The sequence below is a fragment of the Clupea harengus genome, chromosome 22, assembly GCF_900700415.2.
Source record: "Clupea harengus chromosome 22, Ch_v2.0.2, whole genome shotgun sequence".
Taxonomy (NCBI): Eukaryota; Metazoa; Chordata; class Actinopteri; order Clupeiformes; family Clupeidae; genus Clupea; species Clupea harengus.
In genome coordinates, this window is record NC_045173.1 from 21,627,766 (window position 1) to 21,645,753 (window position 17,988).

The 17,988-nt window shown below is 43.0% G+C and overlaps 2 protein-coding genes across 3 annotated transcripts; one reads left to right on the forward strand and one right to left on the reverse strand.

The window, feature by feature from the left end:
- The first annotated feature begins 1,083 nt into the window (after positions 1-1,083).
- On the forward strand, positions 1,084-7,736 carry vps37a (VPS37A subunit of ESCRT-I). The gene is made up of 12 exons (XM_012818911.3): positions 1,084-1,665; positions 2,117-2,191; positions 2,314-2,431; positions 3,143-3,243; positions 4,034-4,202; positions 4,361-4,431; positions 4,567-4,694; positions 4,932-4,990; positions 5,160-5,228; positions 6,354-6,497; positions 6,752-6,870; positions 7,330-7,736. The coding sequence occupies exons 1-11, from the start codon at positions 1,556-1,558 to the stop codon at positions 6,830-6,832; spliced, it is 1,125 nt and encodes a 374-aa protein (XP_012674365.1). The 5' UTR covers positions 1,084-1,555; the 3' UTR covers positions 6,833-6,870; positions 7,330-7,736.
- An 869-nt stretch (positions 7,737-8,605) lies between these two features.
- mtmr7b (myotubularin related protein 7b) lies at positions 8,606-17,520 on the reverse strand. Of its 2 annotated transcripts, none has more exons than XM_031559615.2 (14): positions 17,251-17,520; positions 16,476-16,595; positions 16,028-16,190; positions 15,670-15,827; positions 15,274-15,402; positions 14,363-14,497; positions 13,857-13,989; positions 13,563-13,672; positions 13,277-13,402; positions 12,872-12,921; positions 12,378-12,578; positions 11,856-11,990; positions 10,836-10,968; positions 8,606-10,075 (listed from the first exon to the last, which is right to left on the reverse strand). In XM_031559615.2, the coding sequence occupies exons 1-14, from the start codon at positions 17,272-17,274 to the stop codon at positions 9,728-9,730; spliced, it is 1,965 nt and encodes a 654-aa protein (XP_031415475.1). In that variant the 5' UTR covers positions 17,275-17,520; the 3' UTR covers positions 8,606-9,727. The 2 variants fall into 2 exon arrangements, with proteins under 2 accessions (XP_031415475.1, XP_031415476.1); XM_031559616.2 differs by having other exon boundaries at positions 9,881-10,075; positions 10,799-10,968; positions 17,251-17,519.
- Between the last annotated feature and the right edge of the window lie 468 nt (positions 17,521-17,988).

Consider the following 17,988-nt stretch of genomic DNA (forward strand, 5'->3'; position numbering starts at 1 on the left):
CTGAAGTTTTCCACCCACAGCTGATCAGTGAAGTGGGCATTCACCAAATAAAAAAACTCCCTAGCCCGCGCTCGTTCCCAGATGTACGGAGGTCTGTATGGGTATGGAATTCGCTGCTATCTGAGTGCGTAAAATATGTAAAATCATTCCACGCCTTCTCCTTCTAGCAGCTATTAAAGTAAATAGCTCAATAGCTACAGCATTGATAATTCTGACTGCGGAGAGGAGGGCGTCCATTATAGCCTACACAAAACTCAGGACTCAGGTTGAAACGGTCGCTGATGCGCATTTGGTTTGTGCGAATCACCGTGAATGCGTAGGCTATAGCTAATGCGAACGAGCTGAATGGAAACCCACCTTATGATCATAGGAGGAGAGGAACATGATCAGAATGGTTAGTAATGAATGTATGATAGCAGATGTACTACTAAAGCACGCGATCAGGGGCCTGAGAAGTCGGACGAATATTCTGAGAAGTGGAAACCCAACAGTTTTGCAAACTTCAGTGTGCAATGTATAGGAGAAATCCCTCATATGTGGTGATAGACTGTTTTGAAAGATGGGACCGTTTTATCTGTTGAGACGTTCCCAAATCAATGCCAATAAAGTGAAGAGTATGAGGACTGATTAGACTGTACAGAAGTGTTATATAGCTTGTATGGGACTAACCACAGCCATGACAGACTCAGTCTGCAATTGTTTTGTGACAATGAAAATGGTCCTGGCATGAAGAACTCTAGCCATATTAAATTAGGTGTAACTCACGTTAAATAATCAGAGAATAGTAGTCTTTACAATAGAACAATAGCTCGTTGTGTTTTTGAGATGTACCTGGGACTTTGATTCCATTAGAATGGAATGGGATTATAGTCTATGCTTACAATTAAAATTAAAATTATATATATATAAATCCCCCCACCCACGCTTTTTTTCTTGTTTAAGTAATGTCAAGTAGTTTTAGGCCTACTATGTGTGAACATATTTATGTCTCGCGTGAATTAATTCCTTCGACGTTCAAACACACGTCCGCAGGTTGTTAGATTAGCATACGTATGTTGACGTCGCTCCAACGTAGCTTCTTCCCTCCCCTCTCATATGGTGGTTGTTGTCTTTCCTGAAAGCAAGCTTCGTCTGTGTTGTAGGGGCAAGTTTAGCTAACCACAGCAAGCTAGCTAGCTGCCACACATGATAGCGCAATTTTGGGACACGTGGTTTCTCCAAGGGATATAAGACTAATTATCTTAATTTGAGTCAAGATATGTCGCCGGACATAATACTGGTAGCCTCTTAGATGGTACTTAGCTTTTCGAGGCTGGCTGATGAGCTAGCTAGCTAGCCTTTTTGCTAGCTCTGAAGTCTTACGTTACATAGAGTAAGCTGACTAACATTAGCGTTTATGCTAAGGTGGAAGGCAGCCGACAGCGTCGATATATCGGGCTTAATTTCGTAAATTCACCTTCATGTGTGGTCAGTTTTCAGTTAGACTGACCAGTGATATACCTAGTAACTTAAATTACTTAGAAAGCACGATCTGTTTCTGCCCAGCCTGAAGAGGATGAACTGGATTTTCCCTTTGTCAAAGGGCTCTGGACCAATCCCACCTCTCAACAGTTTACAACAACAGAGACAGAGGCAAATCGAGTCACTCAAAACTGCCCACGCGAAGTAAGTCATTTTAATCAAGCGATTGTAGTTCACACTGTATTATCAGGTTTGTGTTACTTAACGTAGGTCGTTAATTCTAGCGATAGCTCTCTGTGTTGTCGATATTGTGTCTCCTTGTCTTGATTGTCATGCCAGGGGGTCAGATTAAAGTATTAGCTAGCTAACTAGGTAACGTAACATGCATTGTTTACACAATATCCCAGACAGGCCTCTTGAATCTCTGTACCTCGCAGTGCTGTTAGCTCTGTAGTGTACAAAGAGGATTGCACAACAACTGTTGATGGCGTGCGGAATCCGTAGCTTGCCTAGCTGGCGAATCTTGTAAACAGCGAGAGGCCTGCTCAGAATTAGATTTGTCGGCAATGTCGTGGTGTATGGATATAAACTTGGTTGCTGACACCCCTTCATGTTATTTGATTAAGTGGTAATGCAGTTCTTCTTCTTTATGTAGTATCACAGAGATTCAGAAAGATGTGGAATACAGAATTCCTTTCACAGTCAACAACTCGACCATCAGCGTCAACATGTGAGTTTGGGACCAGATCATTGTCAGGCTGTCTTTCTATGTTGTTTGGGCACATAGATATTTGATTGGAAATTGTAGTCAACTGTAGATCCCTGCCACATTGCCATCTCTTCTATCCACAGATTGCTTCCACCCCAGTTCCCTCAAGAGAAGCCGGTGGTGAGTGTCTACCCACCTGTGGGTCATCACTTAGTAGACAGCAACAATGGCACAGTCATCACTAGCCCACTCCTCACCAACGTGAGTACCCATCTCTCAACCTTACTGCGGGTATAGCTGTAATCACAGGGGGAGTGAGCACAAATAGTAATATGTTCCTTAAACAGACAACGTCAGTAGGTACTCCACTTCCACTATGTACATGAGGGATAGTACCAAACATGGAGGCATAGTATGGGGGGTATGTCTGTTGAGAAGCTGTGCCGTGCCCAGAGAAAGATAGACTAAAATAGTCTACAGTGCTGCATATGAGGGTGGGTTAGTAAGTGCTAGAGTCGGTCGCTGATGAAACCGAAAGTCAGAACACATTTGGATTTTTATTCATGTTGAAAAGTTTCATTCTGAGGTTGGTGCAGTCATAGTTCATACTTGAGCAAGTGGGGTTCCCCAACATCACTATTACCCAGTCACACATGCTTACATGGTAGAGGCCTGAGTATACTTGTAACAGTTTGAAATGGTGCTAAAGTACCATGACCTATTTTCTGTATTAATATTAGTACTCTTGGTGAATTAGTATTTATATATATTGTCTGTTTTGTTTTGTTATGGTTTGTTTATTTATTGTTCATCTGTATTATGTACCCTCAATCAGGGCATTGCTGCAAAAGAGCCCTGTGCTCAGTCAATTCTCCCTGAATAAATAATGATGATGATGACGATATAATGACATATTTTCCTGGAAATGTTTGACCTCATTCTCTCTCTACCCCTTTTCCATGATGTGTGTAGTTCGGGATGCACTCTGATCTGGGGAAGGTTATCCAGAGCATCTTGGATGAGTTCTGGAAGAGCCCACCAGTTCTCATGTCTGGCACCACAGGATTTCCTTTGTGAGTAACTGGTAGCTGTTTATGCTTGTCACTTCTTTTAACCTGTTTTAGTCACTTACTAAAATAATATTTGTGGCTTTATTAGACTTCTGTAATCAGTGAATTCAACATTAATTTCCTAATCACTGTCATAGTTTAGCCTCCAATACATGCCCAGTGCAAAAATGCAAATGTTAAGTGCCCTGATACTGAAAACCATTTGATAAATACTACTCATCTGGCTGTAATGTCATACTGTTAAACTTTTAATGATGCCTCAGGCGTGTAGTTACCTTAACCAGTGCACTCAGCCAGTACTTACTCGAGACCTTGTGATAATAAGAGACCAGCGTCACATGAGGCATTGTTACTTCAGCAGAACATGGCAGCTGATCTAGATCGGCAACTATGGAATTCAAATAATTGTGCACTAGCTCACTTTCCTGCATGCATAGGTTCACTTTCTCCCCGTGGGCTAGCAAACATAAGTGTCTACCAATGTCAAGTGAAGTCTTTTGTTTTTTCGGGGAGAAAATCTACAACGAAGCATTCAAGAGCTCTTTTTGCTAGGAGGAAATGTTCGGGCATATAGTGAACATGGATCATGACTGTCTACCAACCGTACGGAAACTAAAGCAGTACTTTTGTACCCAATGTTTTAAAGACCATTGTGTTTTGACTGAATAGGACATGCTACCTGACAAGGACAAGAAACCAGCTGACACCCCTAATAACAATTACATTAATTACAAAATCAATGTCACCATTTCACACTGACACATTCACTTCCTTGTTTCCATCCCTCATTCAGCATGTACAAGCCATCTGGCATGCCCCCATACTCTCCCCAGAGCTTCCACTTCGTCCCCACCTTCCCCCCGCAAGACAGCCAGCGCCCCATGGGCCCCGCCCGCCCCGCCGCACCGGCATACGGCCTCATCACAGACCTGCCACTGCCCGTGCCCACCACCGACTCGCAGGTATGGAGGCAGCATGGGAACAAAAACGCCTCTACCATGGAACATGTTACATTGCATTTGCCTGGTTGTTTGTGGACCAGGATAATACACTCTTTTAAATGCTCAGGCCTTGACCTTTGACCTCTCTTTTTTTTTCTTTTTTTTTTTGCTTGGTTTAGGTTGGGATGAACGGACACATGTACAAGATGCCTGAGATCCCGGAGTTATTTTCAGAACTGACAGATATGAGGTAAAAATGAATATGACGGGAATTGACAGAAACCCTTTCCTTGAAATAGAGTTTTCCACTTGCCTGTTCTGGGAAACGTTTGCCATTGTTTGAGCAGCTGTATTAATTGACTGATTGATTGTCCACGTCTCCTAGTTTGCCTCAGCTGAAGGACATGAGTGACAAGGAGGATGTTCTGCTGGAGTTCTTCGTGTCTCTGCCCCAGCTCAAACAGGTCACCAGCGATAAGGAGGACCTGGTCAACAATATTGTGGCAATGGCCAGTGAGTACAAGCAGCACCAAAACAACCTGTTTGCAGATACGTCCAAACATACACAGTGACGTGTGGCTTCTACCTCTTTGACAGTTGCTGAATGGGTAACAGTTTGGCAGTCACCAAACACTAGGGTCCAAGGCAGCAATACTAAATAATATAATGTGTATATGCCTCTCTTCTTGTGGTTGATTCATTACTGATTTAACAAAAGAGATTCATCTTTTCCCTTCTTCCTTTAATTAGAGAAAAACCTACAGCTAGAGCCCCAGCTGGAGGGGAAGAGACAAGAGATGCTGTTTAAGGTAAACCCCTTTTCAGAGTTGCATTTGAGGCAGGCTTCTCTTGTCATCCAGCTGTCTGGAAACAGTTTTGTACTTTGTAGTTGCATCAGCTAAAACGCCATAGGGTTTTGGATTTGTCCTAGCTGGACTGCAAATATTTATTTAGTGTGTTTGTTTTTGGTCTGCTCAGTACGAACAACTCACCCAGATGAAGTCCAATTTTGAAACAAAGATGCAGAGACAACATGAGCTGAGTGAGGTAAGCTCTAACCCTAACCATAACCATAACCCCTAACCCTAACCCTAGCTGAAGAAGCATATTACCTCATAGTTTCATGATTAATCCCCATCACTACTACAGTTTGCGACGATGAGGTGTTGTATTTGGTTTCCAGTTCTATCAGCACATCTTTTCTTCCTGTTTAGTCAAACCATGCATCTGATCTACACAGGACACAATTGTCAGTTTGTCTCTTGTGTCAGTTGTGGCTGAGACCGTGTCTTTCCTTTAAGTTATTTTGCTCTGTCTAGAGAGTATTATACTGATCCTCCACTGGCCTCCGTCTACAGATGGAGCTTCTCTTACTCCTTTTTTCAATCCACACTCATCTCTGTGAGTCCTCTTTAGCTGTTCTCAGACCAGTGTGCTTACTACTGAGCAGACATCCTCTTCTCTTCTGTACAGAGTTGACAATAACCTAAAGCACATCTCTAGGTCAGTAATTGGTGACTTTATGGCCCCACTTTCCTTCTCTTTAGTCAAGCTTATGACGCATGGACAACCTCTGTGTGGTATTATTTGAGTCATAGTTGCTATGCACGAGACAGTTGTGTTTAGCATTCTGTAAATAATAAGATTGCCGGCACAGTCACAATAATATTGTCAGATGTAACCTCTTCCCTCAGAATGAACCACCTGGACACATATTCTTCTCATGCAATCACTCATGCATTCTTTTTTCTTTTTTTTTTTTTTTTAATCCATACGTGTACCCTAACATTGGAGGACTTTGTATGTGAGTGGTCAACAAGAAAATGACTCGAGAGCATCGACCTTTTCAACCATCCAGAATGTAGGTTGATCTCGGTTGACATCGATTGTCAGTGAGAGTGGAGCATGTAGAGGATGACCTGGAATAGTGGAGACTTACTAGTCTCTCCGCATGGTTTCCATCGTTCCCTACTCTGCATATAACTGACTCAGCCTATCAATGGCATCTGATTTAAACAAGAGGGTTCTACCCCGAAACATTCTACCCCGGGTTAATCAAGTGCCCCTAGAGCAGAGATAAATAGAACATTTTCAGTGGATAGGGCCTTAGGAGCAGAGCCTGGGGTTCTAGGTCAACACTGGGGCGTTCATGAGAGCTCCTCTTCCCCTCAGAGCTGCAGCTTGAGTGCCCTGCAGGCGCGGCTGAAAGTGGCGGCCCACCAGGCGGAGGAGGAGTCTGAGGAGACGGCTGAGGGCTTCCTGGAGGGCAAGACAGAGATTGACGACTTCCTAACCAACTTTATGGAGAAAAGAACGGTACAGGACGCTCAAGCGGGGAAATACTGGGACCCAGTGTGAGAGATGGGGGTGACTTTGAGTTGAGCATTGTGTTGAATAGTGGATATAGGAATGTTGCATTTATGTGTTTTTTTTTAAATATCCAAATCAACTTTAAACTGAGAGTTATTACTTACCCTGTAAATCCACACTCAGATTTTAGTACTAATATTCTGGAGGATGTGCAAGATTTAGAAGGCCTGTGTTGACCATCACATTGTCGCCCCCCACAGCTGTGCCACTGCAGAAGAGCCAAAGAGGAGAAGCTGCAGCAGTCCATCAACACCCATGGACAGTTCTCCACCACCCACTAGCTCCAAGCGGATGTGGTGTTTTTTTATTACAAAAATAGGTGTGTTTTCCGGGCGTTTTTGAAATAAGTTTTACATGCTGATCTAACCTCGGTATTCACTGGTGCCATTCAGTGTTTTTATTTGATTTCCTCCATGTCATTAGGTAATGGCAGGTTTGTTCTTCCACTACGGTTTTTATTATCATCTAAATAGATGATAGATATCCTCTTGGGTGTTATTAGCAGTGATGGTACTAGAAAACCACAGCTTTTTGTAGGCATTTTTCTGCTGTAGCTGTGTGCATGCAAGTTTTTAAATGAACAAATGCTGAAATGGTAATGGCAGTGAAGTCAAATACATCTCCAAGTTCACATACAACTTGATACACTTGCTCAAGAATGAGAAAGAGAACGATTTAATATGTTGATTAAAAGAAATGTGATCTAAGTCCTCTTAGTATTTGCAGCTTCTTTACTTTCTGGTTCATGGTCACTTTGTTTCTTTGTGTGCCTTCCCAGGTTTGGATACGACCCACCAGCAGAAGGGTGTAACACATCAAGATGAGAAGCACATTGTGTTACTAGGCAGTGAGGAAAAGACTTGTGATGAGTAATTGCCCCCCTAAGAGCTAGGCGGACATCTAGGAACTGATATCGGCATACAATGTTTAATGATGATGATGATGAAGATGATGATGACGATGATAATGCTATTGATGACGAGTTTGTTTGGGGGTCGATTTGGGGGTCCATTTACTTGAATCCGATTGGTCAACTGTGTTAATGCTGCCGAGTACTTACAAACTTAACAATAAATACTGTATTTAAATAATGTTGATAATAGGCTTTATTATAATCAAAGACACTGTGTATTATATGTTGTTATTTAATTTGTTGGGTTAATTAAAAAAAGACATTCAGAAAAATTCCTCTTGTGGTTTTGAATGCTTTTGGTCCAGTGTCAATGTTCTTTGTAAAATGGATGAATTTAAATGAGTGTTTGTGTTGAACATATGTGGGAGCATACCACGGAACTACATTTTTTTTTTTAGAATTGATGTCTGAGGGTCATGTCTCATTTGTATTTTGATCATGTGATTCAAGTGTGAGAAGTCATGTGACAGTCAAGTGTGATTGTCATGTTTACTTGCATTGTACTTGCAGACTTTGGTTGACCTAATGCAGGAACTGAGATATTCTGGTTGAAAGCTTTACTCAGTGTTGTTTCTAACCACACCAGAATCTAAGTAGTTTTAGTTCTTTGTATGCAATACAGGGTACTTTTTTTACAAGATGCACATTTTCCCTTTGCAAGAATGACTCTCTTCCAAATGGCCGCGTAATGGACTGTAGTCATCATTTCTACAACCCTAAAGTTCTTTGGAGCTCAGTGTAGTGCACGGTGTTCTGAATGGTGATCGCGATGTTGGCTTCTTCCATGCTAGTTTTAATAGCTTTTTTCATCTGTATGAAATGTGGCTAATACTTATGTCTTAACAGCTCTAAAGGTGGATGAGCTGCATTCCTTGCCCAGATCCTCATCCCGAGTTAAAGCCAGCACTGGAGCTCACGTGTATGAAGTCTGACTCAACTCAGTGAATTATGTGGAAGTCCATCACACGCCTTAGAGGTTTCGAGTGCCATTAATGTGACTCATCTTTCAACACCTCCCTTCTTCAGCCGAGTATTAGCAGTATAAATTGCGATCCTATTCAGAGGGAGAAACCACAAACAGGTTGAAAAGCTGGATGCGCAGGTCAGGTTAAACTCCTATGTATGAAAGCAACTCCAGTTGTAGTGGGATCATGGTTTTTAATTGGTAAGGGTACAAATAACAAGGTGTACCATACATCAAAAACAGCCTAGGTCAAGTATGATGGGGATAGTGTGGAATGAGATGCCTTTTCATTGACAGAGGGAAGTTTTCCTATGTGTCACAAATGTGAAAAGCACTCAAGAACAGTTCAAACACAGTAGATACACACATTCACAAACAGAGAAGTGGGAAGTACACCACCCTTTTCCCCTCACATTTAGTTTCATCTGAATTGTACAGGTGGTTGTATCAGACTTCCATGTCCCTAACTACATTATCCTATAAATTCAAGAGTAAAGACTAAAATTGGAACACTGGGTCCAAGATGCAAACTGACTAGCATAATGTTTCCATCTCCGCTAGACTAAAACCTCTTAAAAAGCTCAATTGTAGTTTTAGAGAGAAAATGTATGAGGTTACTTTGGTGTTAAATATGTATGAGTATTGTGTAGTTTGGCAGTAAAATGGTCCCAATTAACTATAGCCGAGGTCGGACTAGTTTTACTGACTTGACTTTTTTTCATCTGACTATATTGCTATTCTTGCAATTAATGTATGTAGCTAATTACTGAGATAACTGATTCTAGATAACTACCACTTTGCTAACCTGAGAAATAAAATGGAAAAGCTCTATTCTGAGTATGGAAAACTACAACCAGTGTCATTGATCTGAAAACATTAAAGTGCACCGCTTAAAACAGCACAAGAACATAAAACAGGATGACATAACTCAGTAAAAAAAATGTTCAAATGATACAAACATAGTGGCCTAACATAACATATTGCACTTATAATAAATAGTTGTTTCCCTTAACTGTAAACAAACTTAAGACATTTTAACTCTTTGTTCGCTTGCCTCACGTAGGCCCTGATCAGCTCTGTGGCTCAGTGTTTGTGTGCTCTGAAACACGTACAGTGTATTCCCACTGACACCACCTGCCCAGAGATTAGATTTAAAAAAAAAAAAAAAAAACAGTTTTTAAAAAGTTGGCTCAAAGGGTTTTAGGGGTCACATAAACATCCACCTAACCTCACCCCACCCCACCCCACCTCTAGCTACCTTTCCCTATGTTCCCTTTTCTGGGTGGCCTGGATTTGTACTCAGGCAGTGGCGTAGGCAGCCTCGTACAAATCAGGGTCCTTGTCGTTTCCGCTGCTGGAAGAGCGGCTGCTGAGGTCAGCCACGCCAGACTCGAGGTCACTGCAGGCTGAAAGGTCATCGGGTTCCCCCACATCTAAGGCCGATGCGAGGGGCAGGGAGAAGGGCGGAGCCTTACACTCCCTCTCCGGGGCGGAGTCCCAGCAGGGGAAGTAGTCCTGAGGGCTTTCGGCCACGCCCTCTTCCCCCCTGTCCGAAGCAGGTGGGGCCCGCCTGGGTGTGCCGTCACTGGCTCTGCTCATCCTCTTCACTACAGCCTCCACCTTCTTTCCCGTCAGCATAGCTATTCTCTGTTAGGAGACAGGGGCGCAGACCATGTCAGAGATGAAATACAGTCTATCAGGAGTCCAGTGATGTGACCAACAGAGACGCAATTTATAAAGCATTAAGACAAATCCCGTCAGACCCCAGGATTAAAAAAAAATTGTAACCATTGTAAGTTCCACCATGTATTTGAATGATGAGATGGCTTTTTTTGGCTCTGCCTTAGACCACACAGCAGTGGATGCTGGATGCCTCTGATCTGGGCCTAATATGGTCTGATCTGGCCCTAATATGGTCCTGCTCTGTGGCAGACTCAGAGGTGCTGCAGAGCTGCCATTCACAGGTATGCATTGGAGTGCAGCCAGCAGATGGGCATGAGGGACCATGGGCATGCATGGGACTCCTTTGGTGTATTTACATGCATTTGTATGAATGTGTGTCTGTTGTCCAGTACGCACAGTAAACATAGTGGTGTCTGTACATACTGAAGGGATGTATGTGTAAGTTCATGACAGTGGAGGGAACATTCGGGGCTGGTTTATATACCCCCATGTGTAAGACCTCCTAAGTTTACAGTGCATGATTTTGTTGTATTTATACTTGTCTATGTGTCTGGCTGTATGTGAATGTGTTTATGTGTGGATTGTGTACGCTTGCTGTAGGTGAATGTCTATAAGTCATACGATCTATAAATGTGTGCGTATTTATGTTTATACGTGTGTGTGTGTGTGTGCGGAGTTGGTGTATGCCTTGTTGGGTGGGCGAGCGGACCGTCCCTCGCGGTACCTCCTGGTGGGTGGTCAGCTCCTCCTCCAGCTGCTGCGTCTCCTCGCGCACGGCAGACAGACACTCGGATGCAGACTGGCGTGCCGCCACCGCAGACGGCTTCTCTGCCCGGTTATACATGCTCTTCCAAAACCTGCAGCACAACCACCACACGCAAGAGAAGAGGGATGGAGAAAAGGGCGTATGGACAGAGAAACAAAGCAACACACACACACACACACACACGTAAACACACACACACACACACACACAGAGAGAACAAAGTTCAATAAACAATTAGTAGGAATTTACAGACCTGTCTAGTGCTTTGCCATTAACAGTACTGACAACAAAATGCAGTGAACCACTTATTAAGTAGATTAAACTAGATGTTGTTTTCCGTGCAGACCTTTCTTTGCCTTAATGTTTAAGACCTAACAGCCACATGGCTTTGCATTTGCTACGATAAACAGGGCCCACACTTTGGATAAATCAAATGTCCCCTTCAAATCAAATCACCATGTTCCCTCTCCCAGTGAATGGCTTACTTGTTCGGACTTGCTCATTTAACCTCATCATCTGTACTATCAATAACCCTAAACCTTACCTGTGTCAAACTGAGTCAAACTAGATCAGTGTTCCAGTTGGGAGCATACTGCGATACCAAACGTGGTATGACTTAATCAGTCAGCACCCAATACCATGATATAGAACAGCAATGCCACCCACAGCAGAGTGACAGTGACAGCATGGTCTCACGGTCCATGAGTTCTTTTGGTATCTTATAAATTTGGAAAAATGGATGCCACATATTTAAATATGAAGGTATATTTGTGTGTTTAAATGTAACGTGTATGCTAGTCTGCTGTGCTTATGAGCATTGTTGAAGCAGTGTGTAAGGGTTCTTACGTGATACAGTAGCGGTAGATGACGGTAATGACATTTATATTCTTCCTCAAAGAAGAAAGGAGACTGTATATGCTGTGTTTGGTCGGGGTTATGGGTGTTTTCCGGTGCAGACGGCAGAGGCTGGACACTCACTTGAAGCAGTGGGGGGTGGTGACAGGCCGCAGTACACCCTGGGTCTGGCTGGGGTCGTCTCGGTACAGCGGGTTAAAGAACTCAGCCTGCTGTTCCCACAGGACCGGCCAGACAGAGTGGGTTCGCTCACGGAGCCTGGGGGACAAAGCAGGGCAGGAGGGACTCAACCAGTCTGGCACACTAAGTCATACAACAACGCTCTGAAGATACAGTGTGTGCATATTTCTACATTTCCCCTGTTGCTTCATGCGAGCTGGACTACACAGAGTTTGAGAACTGGAAGACTCAAACTGGACATATACTGTATATGCTTTGCTTGTGTCACTTGAAAAGAACGCCCATCCTTAAATAATGTTCCAGTCCCTAAAATCATCGACAACATTCAACAATAGCGCAAAGTCAGTCCCTTCTTAGGTTCAGTGCCAGTCAGTCAGTATAATTAAGACCTGTGATCTCAGACCAAAACAGCAGAGCCAAATAGACTGGGGGAGAACATAAGTGGGTTTGTGCACCACTGCTCACCTAAGGTCCCTTCTCTCCTTTTGGCAGTTGCCCAGGAAGTTGCCGTACTGGCAGGAGTGCACATGCATGTGCAGCTGGAGCAGGAAGCGCTCATTGAACTCGAAGGCACATGGGAACTGCTCCATCAGCTGCCACACACACTCCAGGAACTGGTCGATCACTGGAGACACCTCCTTAGGGTCACCCTCCAGGTGAGCGTACCTGGAAACAACGGTATGATATTTTTGTTAGTTTTATGTTTTTCAGAAATGAAATTGAATTCCTTTGTTGTTTTTTTACATTTTATTTCAATACCAATACCAGTGATATTTAATGTTTTACAAAAAAACATTCTTTCTCTCCTTTGCTACTATATTATTTGAAGATATTTTATTGTAAGAAACAAACTACAGACTAAGAATACATTATACAAAATACATTTATTCTGTCATTTTAGATTTTATTGTTTCGGTTGACCCAAGAGGAACTAGATCTTGTATTTTCAAATGCTGTACCTGTGAGAAAACTTGTGTCCAAACGATACCCAGTCTTTTTCGATGAGGACCTTTTCAGAACAGATCAAGAAAAAATTAAGACCATGAGGTTTGTCAAATCAACTGAGTCATGCAAGGAGGGACGTTTTTTCTGCAAAACATGATCTCTAATGTTGCAACAGGACTCAACATCATATGACTAGACGGTGGGTCTGTTGATTTCGCAAGTGTACTGGATGTGTCTTGATGGTGTTGCTCATAAGTGATTGCGTGTGTGCGTGTGTGTGTGTGTGTGTGTGTGTGTGTGTGTGTGTGTGTGTGTGTGTGTGTGTGTGTGTGAGAGAGAGAGAGAGATTGAGACAGTGAGAGTGAGCTTTAACAGAATGAAATGGTGTTTGTCTGTGTGTGTGGTAGATGGGTTATTACCATGAATCCTTTCAGGGTGCGATAGTAAGGGTCCAGAAGGACACTGGCAACTGAGCAAGCCTGTGCTGTGCGGTCCCAGCCATCTGAGCAATGGACTAACACACTGATCCCTTCTTCTGCTACAGCCTGTACACACACACACACACACACACACACACACACACACACACACACACACACACACACACACACACACACACGGTCAGGAAAACTTCATAACAACAACAACTGAGACTCGAAGAAACCAACCTTGGCTTAGTAGAAGAAAGTAGGTTTGGGGTCATACCCTTGCTATGAAGACACCAGCATCCAGGACAGCTTTGATGTGCTTGAGCCAACCAGAGTTCTCCAGGCCCCAGAGGAAGTCCCCCATGGAGGGGGACCTGATCTCTCCCACTGCAAAACAGGTGACTTGAGCTTAGTATAGCACCTCTAACACACACACACACACACACACACACACACACACACACACGCAAATAAACAAGAACCAGGAATGTCAGAGATAGAAACACACAAGCACATACAGTATACTAGAAGAGGCTTACATAATCATATTGAGGGATGATGTATGACTTACTGTCGACAATTCTCTGTTGGCTGTTTCTCATGACATGGATGTTTTCGATGCCAATGAACTGCAGTTTGAGGTTGGTGTAGTGGTCCTCGTTCTCATAGCCTTTTCCTGCTGCGCGATTGGCCATCGCATTCAGCTGGGAATGCACAGTTACAACGTGTATGAAGACAGACATGAGCACAGTGATTCCATCCACAGTGCTTAGATAAGATCTAGATTATAAAGTAGTAAAACTGAGCTGATTAAGTTACACTGTTAAGACTTGACAAAAAAAGTGACTGGAGCAGTGCTTTGCATTTTACAATAACATCTTACATTTAGTCATTTAGCAGACGCTTTTATCCAAAGCGATGTACAAAGGAGAAAACAATCAAGCTACGAGCAATAGAGACCTAGTGTAACAATAAATACTACTGCACAAAACAGTACACACACACACACACACACACACACACACACACACATACACAAACACACACACACACACGCATGAGAAGGTTATCAGTCACCTTTGGCCTTGTGTCCACCACATACATGAGCTCGCTGACTGGGTTGGACTTCATAATGGCCTGGATCATCTGTTCATCCTCTGTGGAGCGAGCGCTGAAGCCAGACAGTGGCTGACTACTGCGACAAATAGAGGCCTGGAGAGAGAGAGAAAGGAAGTAGCTCCTCATTAAGGCAGCATATTAAACTATTCACCATTTATCTAAAAGCTTTAGTTAGTCACAGCCATTGACGTAGCCTTGCCCATCCCAAATTTTAATATATTAACTGCTTACCATGAAACACATTCATTACAGCATTTACATTTAACATTGGTCGTCAGCCAAACTCAGGCATTCCAACATTTCACCAGGGTCAATGACCTGAGTTCTGAGTATGAAATCTGTCTGGTCATGGTGGTAACGGCATAGATCATATGCATCATAGCATCTGACGCTAAACATTAACTTTCTGCTCACATAAGATGCTATTGTAAAAGTCCACCTGGCTTTCTAAGCAAAGGTAGGCTAACACAGGCGCAAAGGGTGTAGTGCAGACAACATTAAAATATTGCTGGTGTTTGTCCTTTCTCTCTATCTCTCTGTCTCTTCTAAAGTAATGGACAAGGGGAAACATTGAAACTCTGCCTTTGTTTCAACATGGTCACGTTACATCTCATGAGAGAGGATCATGACTCAGCAAGAATACCGAGCAGACCATTACAAATCAGTTTTCAGTAACGTCACACTGACATTTAATAACATAAGTACACAGAGCAGCTCATGATGGAGCGATGTAGGCAACATTCTACAGAAAATCGAAATTTTCTCCGCTTCTTTTCTCTACTTTTTGAGATAGCAGCATCACCATTTCAGCTACCAGGCAACAGAGGTGCTGATAAGTGTGTAGAGGAGTAGATAAGCAAGACACTTACACTGTTGTCCCTGTGGTAGTAGGACAGGACAGGGAATCTTCTCCGGCTCCTGAACTTGGCACTGCCCACAATCATGGGCGGTGTGGCCGATTTGGGCACATACAGATCAGAAGGGTAGGTGTCACACACCTGGTGGACACAATAAAAACAACAAATTGATCTATTTTATTGTTCATAAATCATAATCAGTAAAAAATGAGTGACAAGCCAGTTGAATCACGCTGTTTTATAGTATCAACCAGTTCAGTGCGTTCACACACACAAAAGGGCTTTTCACCCCCTACAAAAATCCTTAACTTAAGAGTCCCGCCCAGTGAAGATTCACAACCCTGTAGAATAGATCAATGACACGCCTCATACTGCTATCTAAGTACAGAACATCACATGGGTTCCTACCCGGTACTCGCTGTTGGCAGGGGTGTGATACCAAAGGTTGCTGGGAATCCCCATTCGCCCATACTCAGCCCGTAGGTCTATGAAGCTCCACGCCTCTTCTCGATCATCCTTGTTCACGTTGGGATGGTAGGAGAAGCATGACAGCTCAGTGTATCTCTCTAAGCATAGAAGACAGGAGAGAGTCTTAGACACTAATGCTCTTGCATGTACCAAGCAGCAATGGCAGGGTCTCTGTTTCTTTAAGACTGAGACATTTAAGAAAAAAACATTTAGCCTTTTATCACAGGGGCAGATAAAGTGATTTGTGTAATTGTTACTCAAGTATAATTTCTCATGGGTCTGCTGCACATGAATTCACCCGGTCTGGAGAGGCGTGTCAGAGAGGCCTGTACATCCAGACAGTCCTTCTCCTGAGGGATGAGGAGGTGGTAGGCCTGGAAGTTCTTGCAGCGGATGATCAGGGGACTGCCAGAGGGGTTGGTGGGGGGACGTTCGATACTGTTGACCAAACTGTGGAACACCTGCAAAACCAGAAGGGATTTTCACTTGGGTATTCTTGTCTTTGATATAGATGAACGGCTGTTTTGCTTATGGTTATTTTGGATAGTTGGTTCGGTTACTGAGGAAAATAAAACATGAAATTAAATAAATAAATAAGACTGACAGCCAACAGTTGAAATAGTCTGGAAGCCAATCTTCCAAGGTGGTCCAATATAAATCAGGAAATCATAATAAAAAAAAAAAAGGAATTCCGACAGCTAAAAAATTTTTAGCTCTCGTTATATTGTCAGGCATTCATCTCCTACCCATGTTTCCTTGCGAGCCTCTGTGTTTTCAACGAAGATGCTGTGCGTGGATGAAAGATACAGTGTCCCCGGAGCTGACTTCCGGGGGGTCACTCTGTCGATCAGTCTGACATTTTCGACCTGTAAAAGACAGCAAAAAAACCTCATACTGTAAGGAGGTTAAGCACTAATCATCAATACAATCGCATCAAAGGTTAAAAAAATGAAATTACTAAATTCATAGCCAGAAGAATATAACAATGCAAAAGAGTCCAAACAAGAATTCGTTTTTTTCAGTAGGCTAATTATTAACACACAGTTCCAACAGCCGCCGTGAAATGCGTATTTCCCATGGTAAGGACGTGTTCCTCAGCTATTCCATCCGTGCTCTGGTAATGTGGCATTTCATGTGGTCACACACAGGCCCTATTGCCACAGCATTTCACAGACTTCCTCTCTCGTCGACACAGCTATTTCACCATAACCACCACGCACCAGTCAAGCGTAGCCTAATCCTATTTGCACGTTCCCAAACTGGAACGTGTGCATGAAATAGATATAGTATATGCAGGTTCACACGTTACAGTCAACAATGAACAGATGACTGCGCCGATGTACGTTTCACGATCGGCTAGCAACCCCCCCCCCCACACACACACACACACAATAACGACTATATGACACATCGTAAACACAATGTTTGGTATATAATCTAGAGTAATGAACAGTGATACTGAGTTGTATCTATCTGTAACAATAGCGAACCCGCAGAAATGAACAAATGGGGCTTACTTACCTTCGGCGTCCTGATATGCTCCATCCTCGATCGGAACAGCCAAAATGGTGCGCCGAAGAAAATCGTATACAACCTTCTCGGAAGACACTTTTTTCAGTAAGATACCAGCATGCACTCCATGTTCAGAGTGAGGTTAATGGACTGTCCCGCAGGTAGCCCACGCCATCGTCCATCGTTGTCCGTGAGGCGGTGCGACAGGAGATCTGCGCCCTGCACCCACCAGCCCTCTGTTACAGATGACAACAACACGTATCGCATTCGTAGAGATTATGTTATCGAGTAGCGCTTGCGCAGACTACCCGGTTTCCCGTCAGTTGGGGGGTAGGAACATAGACATAGTATACTATGTCTATCCTTCACTTTCTTAGTATACTATGTCTATGGGTAGGAATAGATCTGAAGACGAGACTGAATAAATGCTTTTGGCCTATATGCTATGTAGACCTGACCTTGCTTTATGCTTTTAAGAAAGTGAAGGATGAATGATAAACTTATATAGTGCATTTGACGTAATTCTCAAACAACATTTATAAAGCACATTTAAAAACAGCTCACGCTGACCAAAGTGCTGTACAAATTAAATCACAATAAAATATCAAAACAAATAGAAAAACAGAAACAAAACAATTAGATCACAAAAAAATCAAAAATCAAATAGAAAAACAGAAGCAACACACTCAACTAAGCATCTATATACACATCGAAAGAACAGAAACACCTCTAACAGAAAGCAAATAT

Excerpts from the sequence above, each read along its gene's own strand:
- mtmr7b (XM_031559615.2), bottom strand. The coding sequence starts at position 17,274 with ATGGAGCATATCAGGACGCCGAAG. Across the intron at positions 13,403-13,562 it reads CTGGTGTCTTCATAGCAAGG|GCTGTAGCAGAAGAAGGGAT; the intron begins GTATGACCCCAA and ends GTGTGTGTACAG. Across the intron at positions 10,969-11,855 it reads ACCACCCCCCACTGCTTCAA|GTTTTGGAAGAGCATGTATA; the intron begins GTGAGTGTCCAG and ends GTTGTGCTGCAG.
- vps37a (XM_012818911.3), top strand. The coding sequence starts at position 1,556 with ATGAACTGGATTTTCCCTTTGTCAAAGGGCTCTGGACCAATCCCACCT. Across the intron at positions 2,192-2,313 it reads TCGACCATCAGCGTCAACAT|ATTGCTTCCACCCCAGTTCC; the intron begins GTGAGTTTGGGA and ends TTCTATCCACAG. Across the intron at positions 4,695-4,931 it reads CAATATTGTGGCAATGGCCA|AGAAAAACCTACAGCTAGAG; the intron begins GTGAGTACAAGC and ends TCCTTTAATTAG.